This window comes from Asparagus officinalis, chromosome 8 (assembly GCF_001876935.1).
Source record: "Asparagus officinalis chromosome 8, Aspof.V1, whole genome shotgun sequence".
In the NCBI taxonomy this organism is placed as follows: Eukaryota; Viridiplantae; Streptophyta; class Magnoliopsida; order Asparagales; family Asparagaceae; genus Asparagus; species Asparagus officinalis.
The window spans coordinates 14,767,282-14,787,134 of record NC_033801.1 but is presented as its reverse complement, the minus strand read 5'-3'; the positions used below and the strand labels follow the sequence as shown (position 1 = coordinate 14,787,134).

General features: G+C 39.8%; 2 protein-coding genes across 3 annotated transcripts in view; one reads left to right on the top strand and one right to left on the bottom strand.

Moving 5' to 3' along the window:
* On the top strand, window positions 11,797–17,126 carry LOC109820142. 2 transcript variants are annotated; one of them, XM_020386238.1, is made up of 4 exons: window positions 11,797–11,915; window positions 13,152–13,453; window positions 15,751–15,982; window positions 16,619–17,126. In XM_020386238.1, exons 2-4 carry the CDS (start codon window positions 13,356–13,358, stop codon window positions 16,913–16,915), a joined length of 627 nt encoding a protein of 208 aa, XP_020241827.1. In that variant the 5' UTR covers window positions 11,797–11,915; window positions 13,152–13,355; the 3' UTR covers window positions 16,916–17,126. The 2 variants fall into 2 exon arrangements, with proteins under 2 accessions (XP_020241827.1, XP_020241828.1); XM_020386239.1 differs by lacking the exon at window positions 11,797–11,915 and having other exon boundaries at window positions 12,299–13,453.
* Window positions 18,608–19,853, bottom strand: part of LOC109820899 — a 3,246-nt gene continuing 2,000 nt past the window's right edge. Inside the window, exon 2 of the mRNA XM_020387094.1 lies at window positions 18,608–19,848. Coding sequence (XP_020242683.1) covers window positions 19,082–19,848 — 767 coding nt within the window. The 3' untranslated portion in view covers window positions 18,608–19,081. The remainder of the gene's footprint in view (window positions 19,849–19,853) is intronic.

Below are 19,853 nucleotides of genomic sequence, written 5' to 3'. Positions count from 1 at the left end.
ACACAGCCCTTGGAGGGATTCGACCAAATACTGTAAGCATGTTAATTACCTAATCTGTTATGTTTTTTTAGTTCTAATAGCCTAAACAGTCCTTTGGCAGAGCTTTATGTTTTTTTCCATAAGAAATAAGACAACAGACATTTAAATTTATTCGCAGTGCTTACCCATCACGATTGATGTGGGCACGAACAATAAGCAATTGTTGAATGATGAGTTCTATATTGGGTTGCAGCACAAGCTTGCTACTTGTCAGGTACGGGATTCTATAGGCACTAACTAGCATGCTATTTGAATTTACAATAAGCATTAATTAGTATTACTAAACTGTTGCCTTGTACGTTTTGGAGTAGGAATATGCTGAATTACTACATGAATTCATGACTGCTGTCAAACAGAACTATGAGGATAAAGTACTTATTCAGGTTGGCCAAATTACCACGCATTACCGTACTTTTACCAAATTTAATTTTGTTTTTTCCCTTTATTGCTACAAGTTTATTTAACTAAAATTTTATGCATGCAGTTTGAGGATTTTTCAAACCATAATGCATTTGAATTGCTTGCAAAATATAGCACAAGTTATCTTCTCTTTAATGATGATATTCAGGTAAAGCAAGCATGTGGCTTTATGTTAGCTGTGTGATAAATTCCTTCTATCATTTTCAACTTAATAATTTTCTATTTGATTTTTGAACAAAATAACAATAATCTAATAAATTAAATCATTGCATGGAACAGCTTCTATTGTCCTGGCTGGGCTTGTTCCAGCACTAAACTTGGTTGGTGAAAAATTACCGGAACACACTTTTTGGTTTCTTGGTGCTGGCAAGGTCATCTTCTCCTTCTGCTACTTGTACAGTCTATTGATTATTTATTTATTTTGCTGAACTATTTTCAAGTACAAATTAGATAAAAAATATAGGGTTTAATATGAATTTAATCATCTTCCCGTATTTTTTTAAATAGAAAAACAAGGCAAGGTGACCTATTCATTGAAAAAATATTAAATTATTAAAAATTTACAAGAGGGATGCGAACATAACTTACAAAGTCCAATATCCAAAAGTTGATATAACAGTTATAACAGGAGGGGGAGCGGACAAATAGAATTCTTCATCATTACATGCCTGCATTTGTTGTGCTCTTTTATTTATGACCTATTAACATTTATATATAAATTTCAGTCTGGGACAGAGAAATTGAATCTCCAGGATTAATTGAAAAAGAACTTATAGATTCATTTACTCAAAACTCAGGAGGTGCAGCAAGAGATCAATTGCCTTGGCCGCATGCTTGGGCATTCAGGCTATCTCCTAGAAAACTAACTTTCGAGGTACTATTGAAGAAAGCCCATTCTTGAAGAAAGCAGCAGCTAACCTCTACCATTGTATTACTCGTCTCAAATGTAACATTAATCATTCAGTTTAGTAGCTTTAGTGACTCATCAAGTGGAACATTTTTACTGAGAGCATGACTGATAATGCATGTATAATGTTTGGACCCTTACATCACAGTGAAAGGAAATGCACAAATACAGAGCAAAACAGTGCATTGTTGGTAGATAACGTTTGTTTGACTTCTTAACTTGAACTTCTTTTACATTCTTATAAGATGTTGAATGTTTACATTATGTATATATGTTTTATCCATTACTTACATTCCATAATTTTATAATAAAACATTATAATTAAAATTATAATTTTTAAACAAAAAATGAAAACTTAACCACGTGCATTGCACGTGCAATCCAACTAGTAACATCAAACAAGGGAGAGGCGGAAGCCAACAAAATTTAACAAAAAGAGGAAATTTTTAAAACAGTCCCAAAAAGTTTTTTATTTTTCAAAATCGACCCATTTTTTTATTTATTAAAATCGACCCACTTTTTACCACATGAGCTTAATGAAGTTCCTAAACAGTCGGGGTTGCCAACCCCGACTGTTTAGGACATGAAAATTTCGGGTTTATTAATGAAGTTCCTAAACAGTCGGGGTTGCCAACCCCGACTGTTTAGGACATGAAAATTTCGGGTTTAAGGGTTCTAATTGGGGTTTAACCCGACTGTTTAGGACATGAAAATTTCGGGTTTAAGGGTTCTAATTGGGGTTTAACACCCTCCTAAACAGGCGGGGTTATCAACCCCGACTGTTTAGGAACTTCATTAAGCTCACGTGGCAAAAAGTAGGTCAATTTTGATAAATAAAAAAAAGTAGATCGATTTTGAAAAATAAAAATCTTTTTAGGGCTGTTTTGAAAATTTGTTTTTTAACAAAAACATCATTTCGACAGGAGGATGTGAACGGTGCATAAATCATTAAATAGCCCTAAAAAATTTATAGGTGATATACTTACAAGGATAGAAGCAAAGAGTAAGCAATACTAGAATGCGGCAGAATATAACTTCTTTACATTCTTCTTAAATTTTGTAATCTTGTTTTGTAGAATTTTAGTGTTTCGTCTAATAGAAAATTTTGGTCATGGATTAAGTATCTCAAGCAAGACATAAGAAATACATAAATAGAACTCATAGGAAATAGATCTTCTAAAATTAGGTTGTAATAGGACTATAGTTACAACCTAATTGGAGAGGATCTATATCCGAAATTTCGTTACAAATTGGCATCCCAATTTTCTCTTGGAGAATTCAGGAGATTATAAGAAGTATAAAAATTTGAATTATATGAGTGTCAAGTATATACAAATTCAGGAGATTAAAGTTTAGGGTTATTTGTGCTTAATTAACCAAAAGAGTGACGCACTTTTAACTTTTTTTAGGGCCTGTTTGGTTATTTCCTAAAAAACCAAAAAATAGAAATGAAAACTAAGAAATCTCAAAAAGTACAATTTCACACATTTTTATCCCTAAAACTCACCCACCACATCTAATAAAATATTATTTTTATCTAACAACTCATCCACCACATCTAATAAAATATTATTTTCATCCAACAACTCATCCATCACATCCACCACATCTAATAAAATATTATTTTCATCCACAACATCACTCAACTCATCTCATATCATATTTAAAAATCACTCACATCATCCAATAAGATTGTGACAACTCATCTCATCTCATTAACATTTCATTTCTTTGTTTTCCTCCCAAAAAGCTAGGAAAATAATTTCCTTAAGTGTGGGTCACATCATCCAATAATATAATGACAACTCATCTCATATCATCTATTTTCTTATTTTTAAGAAATAACCAAACAAAAGAAAACAACCTAATACAAGAAATAAGTTTCTTATAATTCATTTTCTTATTTTTTCCTCCAACCAAACAACATCAAAACAAGTTTTCTTAAAAAATCACTCACATCATCCTATAATAAGGTGACAACTCATCTCATCTCATCTCCATTTCTTTGATTTCCTTCTTTTTTTAGCCAACCAAACAATCCCAAAACCTATTTTTCTTAGAAATAGGTTTCATTTTCTTTGATTTCCCTCTTTTTTTAGGCAAACAAACAGCCGCTAAGGAACCAAGACGGGGCTTCAAATCTCCCAACCAAGTGTACGATTGCCCAACAAGGAAATAAAAAAACAGAGAAAGATTATTTGCATAAAAAGGATAGATCCGTACCTCATTTTTTAACTATAATACCAAAAGTTTTTATCTGCCCAAAAGTATCCAACAGTTCAGCAAAATTGAACTTTGATATTTTAAAGTTTCCTTTTGCAAAAAAAAAAAAAAAAAAAAACATATTCAAGAGTTAAACAAAATTTAACTTTGATATCCCGAAACTTTGGGGATCAAATTTAAAAATCAGGTAAACTTTTGGATAGTCTTTAGGCAAAAGAAAAACTTTAAGGGTATTTAGGTGCAGTCTAGTCCTAAACGTTTTATGACAAAGGTGAAAGAATAAAATGATTTATCTCATCATAGTAACCCTTAAACGGTTCAGAATTAGATAGGTTGAGCACAATTCTCGCACGAGGTACAGGCACCAAGCTAGAAATTTCAAAGCATAAAGATCAATACTATAGCTTTAATTTGCATCATTCTCATTCATTTTACCAAAAACACCTGAGCTGAAGTACCGGTCAAATTCAAAAATCAGCAGCAAAAAAGTTCCAAATTATTGAACTTAATGAAAAAATTGCATTAGATTTCACAAACTATGATTTTCTCTTGGCCCGTGCAGTAAATTAAATCAGGAAAATTATAGTTTTTTAGCATAAACAATATTGAAGGTGCTCAGAAGATGCAGCAAAGGTTTTCTTCTGCTTTCCCTGGACTTCCAACTCTATTTCTCTCTACAAAACCGGATTCACTGTAAAAGGGAAGAAATTAACCTCTCAAACTTCCCCGTTAATTAATTAACAGTAAATCTGTAGACGCGTAAAAGAAAGGGCTCAGATTTCTAATAGGACTCGGATTTCTCTGTTTATAAATACATAGAATATCACAATCACTTACTAGATAATAACCGATTGAAATTAAAATTAATAGTCTCTAAACGTTACTTTTTTTCTATAGTAGAGAGGATCCAAATTCATTCTCAATAATCAAAGATGTGGAGGATCTTTAGTTAATCTAATTAAAAAAGAGCAAACAACCAAAAAAATTTAATGATAAATGTAATAATGAAGCAAATATATTGTTTGGTGCGAGGAACCTTAGCTTAATACTAAGTAAACCTCAAGGCCAGTATCTCTCCTTTTCCAGTCCAAATCTAGGTGAACATCAGAAATATTGTAAATACGTAATGATTGGAAATTACGCACGAATTCACTCTTAACTTAGACAAGGCCCCAAGCCTCAACCTCTTTGGGACTTTGCGGAGAGAGTGAGGTTGAGCCTAGCCCTTTTGTTTACTCACCAGCTTCTGCCCTAATCATCAGGCTTGAGAATTGGGCCTATTAATTAGTTAAGCACTAAAGGAATGGGCCTTACTGTTCCGTGACAACAATGTCATCGAATTTTATTACAATGATAAATGTAGGAATTAATTAGCTGCAGATAAGATTATAAACATCAGAAAATTCAATAACTTAATCCAACTATTTGGCATTGTCAAATTGTGGATCTGAATTGAATTTGGGCTGGTTGGATCTAGGGTTTAGGTCGGAATAGGATTTAGATTAGATCTAGATCCATTACGTATGCATACGAAAAATAATTATTGACCTAAAATACGCTACATCATTAATGAATTTGAGTGTGAACTTTCCTTTTTCAAAAATGAGATCTCATCATAATATAGGTGCATATGTGAAGTTGTTTGGTATTGCTTATGCCCTTTTCAGCAAATTACTTATATTAAATATTTTGTAAAAAAAAAATTATATGACAACAATGAAGAATAAAAAGCATAGTTTACTTACCCTAATCTTTTTCAGCCTTTGTACGTCTACTACTCTAAATATGGAATCCGTTTGACCTATGTAGTAGATTTCATGTTGCAGACTAGTCACCAAGTTATAAGATAATCAAAAAAGAGAAAGAAAGAAAGAAAGATTAAGACAATAAATCATAATTTTTTGATACAAATAATTCTACAATATATTTATTTTACAAAATTCCTTCACATAACAATAAGAATACATAAGATCACACATACACAGGCATACAGCCAAAACTAGGTACCTCAACTTGGAGTAGGCCTCACATGACCATGAGCTGTTACTGCTAATATTTTTAGACCACTATCAAACAATCCAAAGAGTCTAGAATCTAGATCCAAAAGTACGTAAACAAATAAATCAAATATTCTTTGATCAAAAAAATTAAAAATAAATCAAATATTAGTAAAACATTCAACACAATAAATCAAAAGCATAAGCACAAGTCTCTTGGCCCTACTAATTATTTCTCCTCCTTAATTACTTTTTAAATTGTTTTTCATACTGCGGTTAAAGGCATGCAATGCAAGCATCTCTTCAGAATCACCAGACAGAAAACTTTTGGATACGAAGCAAACTGTCTCGCCTTGAGTACACCAGCTATACGTCACGTCTACTTTCGCAACTCTATCATAAATTAAAATTTGACCTAACCATGTCAAGTCCTGGAGCAAAACGAAATGATCTTTAAGGCCAAGAATTGATCTATCGAAAGAGTTTAATTTCCTAGGCCATTTTTTGATCGAACTATTTCTTTAATCCATACATTAATAACCGGCCATGAATCCAATCTCATGTTTTATTGCTCATTACCTACAAATTACATACAAATCATATCGGAACATCATGTGTGCTTATAATTAAGCAATATATACTAAACCATGAGACTGCTGGCAATACATATGCGAGTGTTCTGGTAAAATTTATACTAGGGTGTGTTATATATTACTTCCCAAGTATAGTCAAAGGTGACAAACTTGGATACAAAATCACACCCTTAACAGGCGTTTTATGATCAACATAATTACAACACCCACCATCAACACACCACCACTCAACCCTCTCCCTCACATCACCCGCCAAAATCTTGCCCCTCAGATCCTTAAACAAGTACACAACCTCCCCTCCTCCAACACACCTAACCCCTCCATCTCCTCCTCCAACCAAAGGAGGCACACCCCCAACGACCACCCACTCATCTGTTAGATAATCTAGTGGGTAGTTCAAATAAGCATGCCTAAAAGACTGGGTCCTTGTTAGTTTTAAACCCATGTTTAAATTGCGTGCCTTAAGAATAGGTCTCATGGGGTAGTGGAATCTGTTAGAGGTTCTCATGGGGGTAGTGGCGTAGCTTGTGGAAGTTGTTTTGTTTTTCAGTTTTACTTTTGCAAATAAATAGATGTGAAGAAGACAGAGGAAGCTGTATCATTTTGACAGCCCAACTCAAGTGTCCCTTGTGTGTGTTCTTGCTACTGCGAGAGTTTTTCTTGAGTGAAAGGCAACATTTGGTATCAGAGCCCGATCAGCGTACTCGTTTCCTGCGATGGCGGACGATAAGCAAGTTGGTGGCGACGGGAAGAACAAGGCGGGTGGAAGCGGCTACGAGCTGACGGCGACACGAACGGTTCCTGCTGTGGTCGGGCCCAAAGTCTTCCCCACCCTGACAAGATCAAACTACAACGAGTGGGTCCTGCTGCTGCAGGTCGGCCTGCAGGCGAGAGGCCTGTGGCGGGCAATCGAAGGCGAAGAAGATCTGAAGGACGAGATCGGCTACCGAAATGATCGTTCGGCGCTGGAGTTGATCCTGCGCTCCGTTCCACCCGAAATGCTGGCAACGCTCGCGGTAAAGAAGACGGCGCAGGAGGCATGGAACACCATCAAGACCATTCATTTGGGCTCGGAGCGGGTTCGTGAAGCAAAGAAGCAAACATTGCGCAGCGACCTCGAGAGATTGAAGCACAAGCCTGGAGAATCCATCGACGAGCTGGCAATGCGCCTAACCGGCATCGTCAACAACCTGTCGATTCTCGGTGATGAGATAAAGGAGGTACAGGTTATGCAAAAATTCCTACGCATCATACCTAAGCGTTATTCGCAGCTGGCGATGTCTATTGACAGCATGGTGGACCTGAACACCATGTCAATGGAGGAGCTAACCGGGAGGTTCAAAGCGGCGGAGGAGCGCTTCGAGCTCGATGCAGAGGAGGAGAGCGGCAGCAAACTCTTGCTCACGGAGGAAGAGTTGCGTGCGCGCATGGCATGGCGCGAACAGGGGGGCTCGTCCAGCAAGCCGCGTGTCAAGTGGCAAGGTGACCGTGGAAATAACACTGTGAGGGACGACAGCGATAGAGACCAGCAGAATGGCAGGCGCGACATCAAGAACGATCGCTGCCGGTACTGCAACAAGAAGGGACACTGGGCTCGTGAATGCAGGATGAAGAAACGAGATGAGATGGCCCACCTCATTCAATTCGAGGACGAAGAACCTGCGCTGCTTACGGCACAGGTGACATCGCTCACAGACACAAGTCTTGAGCCAGAACGCCGCGACGACACGGTACACCTCGTTGAGGAGCGCATCGAGGTTAACCTTGGTGAAGAAGGAGATCAGAAGGAGCCCGTGTGGTACCTAGATACTGGCGCATCCAACCATATGACCGGAGATGTCACTGTTTTCTCCGAGCTAAACCGCAACGTCAAAGGGACGGTGAAATTCGGAGATGGCTCGGTGGTTGAGATTCGAGGGCGCGGCACAGTGCTCTTCACGGCACACGGCGGACGGCATCGAGTCCTCACCTATGTCTACTTCATCCCTCGCCTGCGCAGCTCCATCATCTCAGTCGGGCAGCTCGATGAGGTCGGGTGCTCAACTCAGATCGAGGACGGGATGATGCTAGTTCGGGATCGGCGACGGCAACTGATCGTAAAGGTCGCGAGGACACTCAACCGGCTGTACACCATCAAGCTACAAGTCACACGGCCGGTGTGCTTGGCGGCTTCTACCGGCGAAGACACCTGGCTCTGGCACGCACGGTATGGGCATCTCAACTTCGAGTCTCTGCGCAAGCTTGTGCAGGGAGACATGGTGCGCGGCATGCCACAAATCGAGCACGTCGATCAACTCTGCGATGGGTGTTTGATCGGCAAGCAGCGGCGTACACCGTTTCCGCAAGAAGCTAACTACCGCGCCCGCAATCGACTCGATCTCGTCCATGGCGACCTGTGTGGTCCCATTTCGCCACCAACCCATGGTAAGAAGAGTTATTTCTTGTTGCTTGTTGATGATAAGACCCGCTACATGTGGGTTATGTTGCTATCAAGCAAAGATGAGGCGCCGGCAGCAATCAAAAGGTTCCAGGCAAGCGTGGAGGTCGAGACCGGAAGAAAGCTACGCGCGCTTCGTACCGATCGGGGTGGCGAGTTCACTTCGGTGGAATTCGGGGAGTATTGCGCCAATCACGGCGTACACCGACAATTGACGGCACCGTACTCACCCCAACAAAACGGCGTCGTCGAGCGGCGAAATCAATCGGTGGTCTCCATGGCGAGGTGCTTGTTGAAGGCAAAGGGCATGCCGAAGGAGTTTTGGGGGGAGGCGGTTAACACCGCGGTCTACCTCCTCAATCGCTCGCCGACACGGAGCGTGAACGGCATGACGCCGTATGAGGCGTGGCACAAAGAGAAGCCGGCAGTAAGCTTCCTCCGCACCTTCGGATGTGTGGCGCACATCAAGGTAATGAGGCCAAACTTGAGGAAACTGGAAGACCGGAGCATTCGCACCGTCTTCATCGGCTACGAACTTGGGTCCAAGGCATATCGGGTGTACGATCCGGTGGCAAGACGCGTCCACATCACGAGGGACGCTGTCTTCGACGAGGCAGCAAGCTGGGACTGGGGAGATGATTCTTCGGCGCAAGAGTCGTTCGAGATCGAGTACACAACATCGGAGATAGCTCCTGCAGCCAAAGTGCACCGGCGCTCGGGGGAGATGCAACAGGAACCAACGCATGGGGAACCAACGCAACAGGAACCAACGCATGGGGAACCAAGGCATGGGGGAGATGCAACGCATGGAACAACTACACCAAATGCACAGGAGCAGAGGACACCAACTCATGTGACCCCTGCTCATAGAACACCAGCTTTTGTCTCCCCACCGACAAACACAACGCCGGATGCTGATTTGATGGGAGGAGAAGCGCCACGGCGGTACCGCACCTTGGACAGCATCTATGCCGACACCGAGGAGGTCGAGGGAGATGCTGACGCTTTGTTCCTTGCGGAAGGGGAGGAGCCGACTTCGTTCACCGATGCCGAACGTCACCCATGCTGGCGGAAGGCTATGTTGGAAGAGTTGGCATCAATTCATGAGAACCAAACTTGGTCGCTAACCAATCTACCTGCAGGAAAGCGCCCAATTGGATTGAAGTGGGTATTCAAGTTGAAAAGAAATAGCTCCGGGGAGGTGGTCAAGCACAAGGCTCGGCTCGTAGCAAAGGGCTATGTCCAACGCGCCGGCATCGACTTTGATGAAGTTTTTGCGCCGGTGGCACGCCTAGACTCAGTACGGGTTATACTTGCTGTGGCGGCGAATACGGGTTGGCAGGTGCACCATCTCGACGTGAAGTCGGCTTTTCTGAACGGCGACCTCAATGAAGAAGTGTACGTATCGCAGCCTCCAGGTTTCGCCCGCAACGGAGAAGAGCACAAGGTGATGCGCCTTCACAAGGCACTGTACGGGCTGCGTCAAGCTCCACGCGCTTGGAACGCCAAGCTCGATGACACACTGTTGTCACTTGGGTTTCAACAGCACGCTTCCGAGCATGCGGTGTACACGCGCGGAGCCGGGGATGGTCGACTACTACTTGGAGTATACGTTGACGATCTCATAGTCACCGGAGCTCACGCCGGGGAAATTGGACGCTTCAAGGAGGAGATGAAATCTAAATTTGAGATGAGCGACCTTGGATTGCTCAGCTACTACCTCGGAATCGAAGTGAAGCAAGCCGCCGGGGAGATCACACTCTGCCAAGCGGCGTATGCGACCAAATTGCTTGACAAGGCCGGCATGACAGGGTGTAACCCTGTCCATGTGCCGATGGAGGCGCGTTTGAAATTGAGCAAAGGAAGCTCGAACCCGACCGTCGACGCCACTTTGTACCGGAGCATCGTCGGAAGCTTGCGGTACCTCGTACATACGCGGCCGGACATCGCATTCGCCGTAGGGTATGTTAGTCGTTTCTTGGAAGCACCCACAACAGAACACATGAGTGCTGTGAAGCACTTGCTGCGCTACATCGCCGGGACCTTGACTTATGGTTGCCGATACATCAAGAGCACCGGAGAGCCGAAGCTAGTTGGCTACAGCGATGCCGATATGGGCGGCGATGTTGATGACAGGAAAAGCACAACCGGTGTGTTTTTCTTCCTCGGGCAAAGTCCAGTGAGTTGGCAATCATTGAAGCAGAAGGTAGTCGCTTTGTCATCATGTGAGGCGGAATACATCGCCGCCACCACTGCTGCTTGCCATGGTATTTGGCTTGGACGTTTGCTTGGAAACTTATTCGGGAAGGAGGCTGGCATCGTCGATCTGCGCGTGGACAACAAGTCTGCGATACAACTCTGCAAAAATCCAGTCTTCCATGACCGCAGCAAACATATCGAGACCCGCTACCATTTTATCAGGGAGTGCGTCAAAGACGGCAGAGTCGCCGTCGAATACATCCATACTGATGACCAGCTGGCGGACATGTTGACGAAGTCCCTCGGCTGGATCAAGTTCCAGGATCTACGCTCTAAGATCGGTATCGTAAACGTCCACACCAACTAGATTAAGGGGGAGATTGTTAGATAATCTAGTGGGTAGTTCAAATAAGCATGCCTAAAAGACTGGGTCCTTGTTAGTTTTAAACCCATGTTTAAATTGCGTGCCTTAAGAATAGGTCTCATGGGGTAGTGGAATCTGTTAGAGGTTCTCATGGGGGTAGTGGCGTAGCTTGTGGAAGTTGTTTTGTTTTTCAGTTTTACTTTTGCAAATAAATAGATGTGAAGAAGACAGAGGAAGCTGTATCATTTTGACAGCCCAACTCAAGTGTCCCTTGTGTGTGTTCTTGCTACTGCGAGAGTTTTTCTTGAGTGAAAGGCAACAACGACTACATACGAATATGTTAATGGAACAACAATATCATACAAGTGAATGAAAGTCCAAGGTACTGAGGACCAATTTATAGTGTTGGAGTGAATTAATTCATAAACATCAATGCACAAAGGAGCTATTCAGAAGTCTTACGGAATGAGTACACTAAATGAGCTATATCTCTAGCAATAAAGACAACTTTCTAATAGTTTGAATGTATCAAATTGTCAAAATAGGACTTTTGAATATCAAAGTGAAAAAGAGTGAAACATTGGAGTACACATTGATCGAACTTGGTTTTCTGCTGGGTTGGTGGTGGTGCCGTGCGAGTGTGGCGTTGGTTGTTTTGAGCTGATGAGGAGGAGGAGGAGGAGGAGGAGGTGAAGGGATGGAATGATTGGGGTGTGGGCATGTGAGGACACGTGAGGTGGGGGTGGGCGGGTTAGTCATTTTTTATGGCTAAATATCAGCAAACCCCCTTATCTTTGGACAAGTACTGAAAACCCCCTAAACTTCAAAAAAAAAAAAAAAAACCACTTAAGCGTCAGGATTATATAAAAAAATCATTTTAGCTTTAAGATTTCATCAGAAAACTCTTTAAATTTGAGATTTGATTAGAAAATTCCCCTACTTTAGGGGATTTTCCGATAAAATCTCAAATTTAGGGGTGGTTTTCTCGTAACCCCTAAAGTTTTCAGATATTTTTAAAGTTAATATCCAATAATCATTCAAGCTTTGGGTTTTTTTTTGTGTGTGTGTGTGTGTGGGGTGAGGGGTTGTTGGGGGATGGGGTGTTATGAAAACTTTTAGCGTTCTGGGGCAATCATGAGTTTTGGAGGGTAGCAAGCAAGTTGGGATTTGAGATTTGGTTTTTGGAGGAGGTGAAAGGGTACTACGTACGGATGAGAATCAAATACAAGAAGGGCCACGTTTAAGGTCGGGTCTGTTTGTAGAACAACGACACCTACGCTCACCCACCGTGTACAGTTGGATCTAGAAACGTAGCGGTGGTTTGGAAACACAACAGTAGTATTATCAATACTTTTTGGTCCCAGGTTCAAATCAAATCTGAGAATGGAGGGTATATAAAGACTCGGGAGATCTAACTTCGGCACGGGGATCATTGTGTCTTGTCATGGTTTTCCTCCTATATTAAGAAAAAAAAGCCTATTTTGTGAGCTTCGAGTAATCAAATTTAAAAAAATGTTGAAGATATTAGATCATATGTCCTCTCTCTTATAATATAGAAGTAGTCTAAATAGGCTATGGCTTTTTATTACAGAACCTTAGAATTTATGAACTCCAACTTAGACTTTTTCGGTAATTAAATATGCAAGATAGCTCCTAACGGAATAGTTTTTTTTTGATAATTTCAATATGAATATCTATGTAGGAAAATTATATAACAATAATTTGCATTCATTGGAGCTATTAGAGAAAAACAAGAGCAATTTAGGCTTTTTCATTATTTTTGTATGGATAGAAACATCCCGCTTACATGCGAATTGTTGTAATAGAATTTGTATTTATCTGCATTAGCCAATATAGACATCTACATATGGACTGCATTTTTTACCCTTCTTAAAATTTCATAAAATAAAATTCGGATAAGATAACTAATCCACACTAAGAAATGGAAAATTCTTATTTTTATTTTTTGTAGTATTAAATGACGAGCTAGGCCCATTACCAAATGGGCGCGGACAGTCGAGAGCAGTCAATGGGCTTGCGCCCAAAAGGGTCCAACGGAGATTATAGATTTGCAAGAAGGGTATTATGGTCACAGAACAAAGCTGAAAAGACTTGCAGTGATTAGGTCGTCTTCATCGTCGACAGATCGAAGGAGGGAGAAAGCAGAGAAATTCTAATGGCTTCTCCTTCAAGAGGATGGACAAGCGCCAGGATCTCTTACATCGCTGCCCGCATCTTCTTCGTTCTCATCATCTTCCAACTTCCTCTCTTTAGGTAACCGACCTTCCATCTTAAACTTCAGTTGTCGAATCAAAATCCGTTTCTTTTGTTAATTATTGCGATTTTTAGGGATAACTAAACATGGGTTTTGATTATCAGTGCCCTTCATCTTGATTTTAGTGTTAGTTCCTCAAGTAACTCTGATTGTGTCCAATCTTAGCTAGCACAGCAGTAGAAATTGTGTGTATCGTTCAATTTTTTTTAGATTAGAAACATTATCCTACACTGGAGGATCTAGTTGGGAACTAATAACTCCTGTTCGCAATCAAAATTGTAAATGCAGCAGATCTTATTATTGGAATTTATTCAAATCATTTGCACACAAATTGTCTGGGTGTGCAAGAGAAAAAGCATAATTTCACTTAAATGCCCTATAGTTTCCCCTATGTTGCACTTATATATCCTCACTTGTTTTTTGTGTATACTCTAAAGTTTTTAGAACTTGCACTTAGATACCCTAAAGTTTTTAAAAACTGGCACTTAAATATCCTTAAGTTTGCATAACTGAGGGTGTTTAAGTGCAAGTTTCAAAAAAACATTAGGGTATATAAGTGCCAATTATAAAAACTTTAAGGTACATAAGTGCTGACAGGTGAGGGTATATATAAGTGCAAGTTTTAAAAAACTTCACGGTATGTAAGTGCTGCCAAAAACAAGTGAGGGTACACAAGTGCAAAGTAGGGGAAACTATAGGTATATGTGTGCAATTAAGCCCGAGAAAAATAATAAATCGTACGTAGCAGTATGTTAACAGAAGTATTCTGTTCTTTGCTTAAAGAAGAACCTACCTAAAAATTTAGTTCAATCGCCAGTGTGAGCCACAGCTCACTACATAAGGCGTTGAAAGATACTTTCCATAAGTCCTATAAATGAAGAGTAAACCCAAATGATCCACTGTAATATTCCTGTTAATTGAATTCATGTGTTTATGATTTGGAGGTACAAAATCAAAGATATTTGTAACTTTGTAGAAAGTTTATGATGAGAAAATCCTTGACTAAATGGTCCAGGAAAAGACAACTTTGATTCTTTATTGGCTTTGTACAAGAAAATTGCTGTTAGAGGCTAACTTTTGTTGGTGAAGAGTTTTCCTATGCTATTGGTAGTCTGATAAGTACTCATGTAGTTTTTACATAGAACATATAGCATTAATTGTGGTGTCAAAATTGTATGAGCAAATTAAGGTTCCATAAATTTGTTCGAAGCTTGGAATCAATAGTTAAGCTGCCTGCTAGAAATTTAATGGTAATATAAATATACTAATATTACTGAAAATGGAAAAACTTTGTGTACAACTGTACACAGTGAATAGCCTATCAAACAGGACGTGCCTTTGTTTTGGCTCGATGGCTAGTGTTGTGCCTCAGATGAGTGTTTCTAGGCTTTAGGGACTAAGGACGTTTTGTTTCTTGTTTGCATGATCTTAACTTATATGGTCAAAATGGTTTACCTACATACCTGCTAACAGTGGCGAAGCCAGGATTTTGTCCCAGTGGTGTCACTATATAACTTATGAGTTTATTGAAGTAGGCAAACCCTAGGGTTATCCTCCTTAGTGGTGTCCTGTCCTAGTCTTAGTGATGTCACAAGTAGTAAATATGTGTTAAAATAAGTAAAAATGTATATAAAATAGGCAATCTAGTGGTGTCCTGTGACACCATTGGACACCTGCTAACTTATTCTTTAGGTTTTATGATATGTTGGGTTTCTTATAGCCCGGACTGGAATGTGATCAATGAGGTATATTAGATTGACAGTCACTCCTAACATTTTGCTTTTCTTTTTGTCAAATTCTTTGCTTTGAGTTGTTCTGCACATAAACTAAGGTGTGATATGAAGAAATTTGGATCATGATGGTGACGAGTGCTGATGAATAGCTGCCACTACTATTAAAGAATTATGTATTATTTATTTATTTATTGGGAAAGTCTCTAACTTGATGATAAATTGTTTAGATGCATGTGAGATACAAGCAGAAATATTCCGATGAGCCGTAATACTTTTAGCACTGATGTTTTAGTGTGTCAGTTAATTGTCATGAAATCTCAGGCGTCAATATGACGATGTAAAAGATCTTGAAACATGAACTGTCTAAACTCATAATGTTTTTCTTAAATGTGGTCAAGATACCTTATCCGCATCCAACCCATATATAATTCTTCATCAGCATCTTAGAGTATCTAATGGACTATGTTATGGTGCTTTTATTATTTCATTTTATAAAAAAAATAATTCATTTATGCATTATACTCATTTAGTTTCCGCTGATTGTTTGTTCCTCGATACACCAGGGTCCAATGTAGATCAGGGATGTGCACTACACCGATACAGATAACATCTTGCCAGTTAACCGCAAATGAAATATTCCCATCGGCTGTTGTGAAAGCCCTCCTTTACCCTGGAGCAGCAGTAAACAGTCTCGTCTCAAACATGACCCTTCCAAAATGGAACAACATACTTCACATGTACAATCTAACGGAAGTTAAAAATGCATCTGCTGTTGTGGATCTCCAACGCTTAGAGGTTTTGCTCCTCAATACCTGTTGAAAACTCGCTTCTTTCTACAATTCTTCCACTGCATCAAAACATGGACATTGTGGTGATAGCTGAGGGTTGAGCCCCATTGCATGGGCTGAAACCTGACTCATGCAGCGATATTAATTTTTTAGGGTTAATAGCGGATAGATCCCCTGTGCTAGCGCCCAATTGTGGGTGTTTCCCTATATTTCTATTGTTGCAGAGACCCTGAGTGAATTTTCCGACTCTTTTATTGCAGAGAAAAAGAAATTTGTCTTTTTTGAGAGATAGACCTCTCGAGGGTAAAAGAGTGGAAAAAAAATTCCGTTAGGGGGTCTACTACACATGGGAGATTGTACAAGGGGGTCTATCCGCAACAATAGAACTACAGGATGTCTATCTGCGATTAACCTCTTTTTTAATTAATAAATCCACTTTAAATGCACATCCAATGACATTGAAACATGGGTTGCTCTGATACCATGTTAAAAAAAAATTGTTCTGATATCATGGTAGAAAATAAAAAATAAAAAATCGACTGCATTAAAACTCCAAAATTATGATGGAACTTATAGCGTTATGATTTTATATTCTAACGCAGAGTTATATTCTAGCACACAGTTGATATTTATATCACCGTAGGTACTTTGTGGAAGCTATTTTGCTGTCGCTGGAGCCCTCATCGGGGTCATAAACCCAGGGAGAATGAGCATGTTTGGGACTCTTCTTATAGTTTGGGGTCTCGTGAAAGAGGGATTTCTTGGAAAACCAGCTAATACTAATCCAGCAACGGCTGTTTATGTCTCTCCTGCAATGGTTCTCGCTATAATAAGCGCTGTGTTTTCCGTGAGGTATAACCTTAAGAAAGCAGTAAAGGGTAGTCAAGCTCGGCCTGTTGCTAAGCCATTGCAGAGCTCCGTGAAGTCAAAACTGAAGTGAACTATGTAAAATTTAGGATGATAATCCATGAGAAAACTTAATTCGGTTTCATATAGCTTTCTACTGTTCAAACTTCAAGTTATCTATCTATATGTAAAAGTTGAATTTTTTTTGTTTCTTCGCATTGTTGTATTTCTATTGTGAAATCAATAGACAACTTAGTGTAGCTTTAAAGCTTGTTAAATTCTGACTTTCTGGCCATTGTTGATAACTAGAAGATTTGTCATTGAGAGCAAGAACCTTGTTCTTTGTAATTTGATTTTGAAGCTTCGATGTGTCACAATTTGTACTCGATTTCACCAGTACCGTTATTTCTTGCCTACTGTGAATATTTTACTGTTATTTTGAAGCAATGTTGAAAATAACGATAACGCATAGCGTAACGCTTACCTCCGGTTAGGTGACAATAGCGATAACACATAGCGTAACGTAGGTTAAATAATTTATTATTATTTAAATAATTTATAGATATATAACATTCAAAATAAAAAATATGAATAATCATCGCAATTCTTAATTTCACAAATCAATATATGATCACAATTTCACAACAAAATCAACCGTGTTTGCCTTAACGATCAATCCAAAGGCGAAATTCGACGATAGATCAATAACTAACTGAAACCTAACATCGTGTGTTCCAGCCAAATAGATCAAATTTCTCACGCTAATCATGTTAAAGAGTAAAACAATGGCAACTTCAGGGAACAAGTCAAGCTCACCCTTCCACACATATTAATTTTTATGGCTTTAAGTGTGAAACATAGTCTGATTATCAGTATTCAAGATTGTATTATGTATTTACCTTGCTAATTTCAGAAGTTGAATGGCGGGAGAGGACAACGATGTCGAAAGGGGCGGCGGAGACGACGATGACAGCAAGAGTTAGGGTTTTGTTAGAATTTAATAACTTATGAGAAGTGGGAGAGTCAATCACAGCCGTTGAATTATTTTAAAAGCAATCCAAGCTATTAAACAAAATAACCTACGTTACAAAACGCCACGACGCTACGTTACGTAGCTTACGCTATGGCTAAAATAGCGCACGTTATTTTGTCCGTGCGCTATTTGAAAACGCTATGTAGCGTTAGGTTAACGCTACGTTACGTTAAGCGCTATTTTGCGCTACGAAACGCGCTATTTTCTACACTGTTTTGAAGCTTCAGAGCGTTTTAGAGGCAACAATGTTGCCTTGCAATCTGTTAGTTTCAAATGAGCAATCTGTTAGTTTCAAATGAATTTGGCTCTTCGATTACAAAAAAAATAGTGGAGAAATCATTATTTTTAATTTTAACTATTGATCATCTCGTGGATGATTGTGATACATTATGAATCTAACAGTCATCACGTCCAGTGTATTATGACTCAAAAAGAAAAATCATAACCACTCGGTAGATAACAAATAGTTGTAATTTAGTAGTTGTCCCTCCGCTAATTGTTTGGTAGTAGAGAGAATTCGTATCCGTTTCAAATTAGTGTTGAGTGTTGCTTCATAAGAAGCATAAACCAAAATCATAGAACTGCTATAGACCAAAATCGTTAGTACTGCTATAGTTGAAGTTGTCTCCTGATTCTGAAATTTTAAGGTACATCTTTCAGTAGATTCATTTGAACATATAAAATAAAATGTTGTAAGTAACAAAAGTTTGTCTCCTGATTTCATAAACTAATTAAGAATCGTGCCAGCTCCACTCAATACATGAATCAAAGAAACTGAAAGACAAGAAACGCACCAATGATTTCCCAGTAAATGAAATCCTAATCTCTATAATAATCCATGTTCCACAAGTTATAATTCATTTCCTTCAACACAATTTTTCACCTCCCAACTCGTAATGCAGTAAACTGAATGAAGAACAAAACTCCAAAATGAGGTAAGAAGCTCTATTATGCTTGTAGAATCACAACAAACCCCAAAAATTAGAATCCATTCAAGGGTAAATTGCTGATAACCGCCCTCATTTATACATTCACTAGCAGTTATCGCCCCTTAACTATTTTACTAGCACGTACCACCTCAAAATTTGCATTTTGAGAAGAACAAATTGCAGATTACCCCCTTCTTCCTTATGAATTGAGGGATGCTGAGCGCTAGTAAAATAGCCGATGCGTGGTAAGTGAAATTGAACATATAGACAAGGGGGTTATCTGTAATTTACCGTTTATTCAAAGCCTAATGCCATGAACATAGAACTCATTCCCTCTATAAGCAATTATCCTCTCCTCACCCCCAACACACCACAAATGACCCCGCAGCTTCAAAACCCCAACCATTCCTGCACTCTCCCACACGAACTTGAACACCCCAAGAGCCTTACTCAACTGCTTTACTCCATTCATCACCATTCCTTCATCACGACAACTCAAAATCTTTCCAATATACAAGCAAAATCGACCGTGGTCATCAACTCGAACACCTCCATGAACCTCAAACACAACATCCTCAACACTTCCATGGAGATAATAAAGCAGTAATGTGAACAAACACCTTGAAGAGTGCCCCAGGCTCTTTGAGAGCTTCCTCTGAACTAAGCAATCCTGCCTTCTAACCTCTTTGTAACTTACATCACGCTCAATTGTAATGTCTCGTATCTGATATAGCCCTTCTTTCATAGCTTCAAGCTTTAATACACGAGTTGCCAGCTTCTCCTCTCTTTCCAAACACTTTGTGAGGTCTACAAACATCTCGACAACTTCTTCCCATGTTCTTGGAGCAACTGGCTTCTCGACCCTATTTAGAGGCGGCGGCTTCATCCAAGAAGGAGAATCGGAGCTTGAAATCGTGTCGACGTCACGAAAGAACTTCATGCAACTCGATATTATCTGCTTCCCCATTTGAAAAGGCTCAGAACGGGAGCCTAAAGTATCAATTTCTCGCTCCAAATCACGAAGGACCTCCTCGAGTGCTCCCCTCCAAATGTGATGCTGCGTGACTTGC

Coding starts and splice junctions, on each gene's coding strand:
- LOC109820142 (XM_020386238.1), top strand. CDS start 13,356: ATGGCTTCTCCTTCAAGAGGATGGACAAGCGCCAGGATCTCTTACATC. Junction 13,454..15,750: donor TTCCAACTTCCTCTCTTTAG/GTAACCGACCTT, acceptor TCGATACACCAG/GGTCCAATGTAGATCAGGGA. Junction 15,983..16,618: donor TGGATCTCCAACGCTTAGAG/GTTTTGCTCCTC, acceptor ATATCACCGTAG/GTACTTTGTGGAAGCTATTT.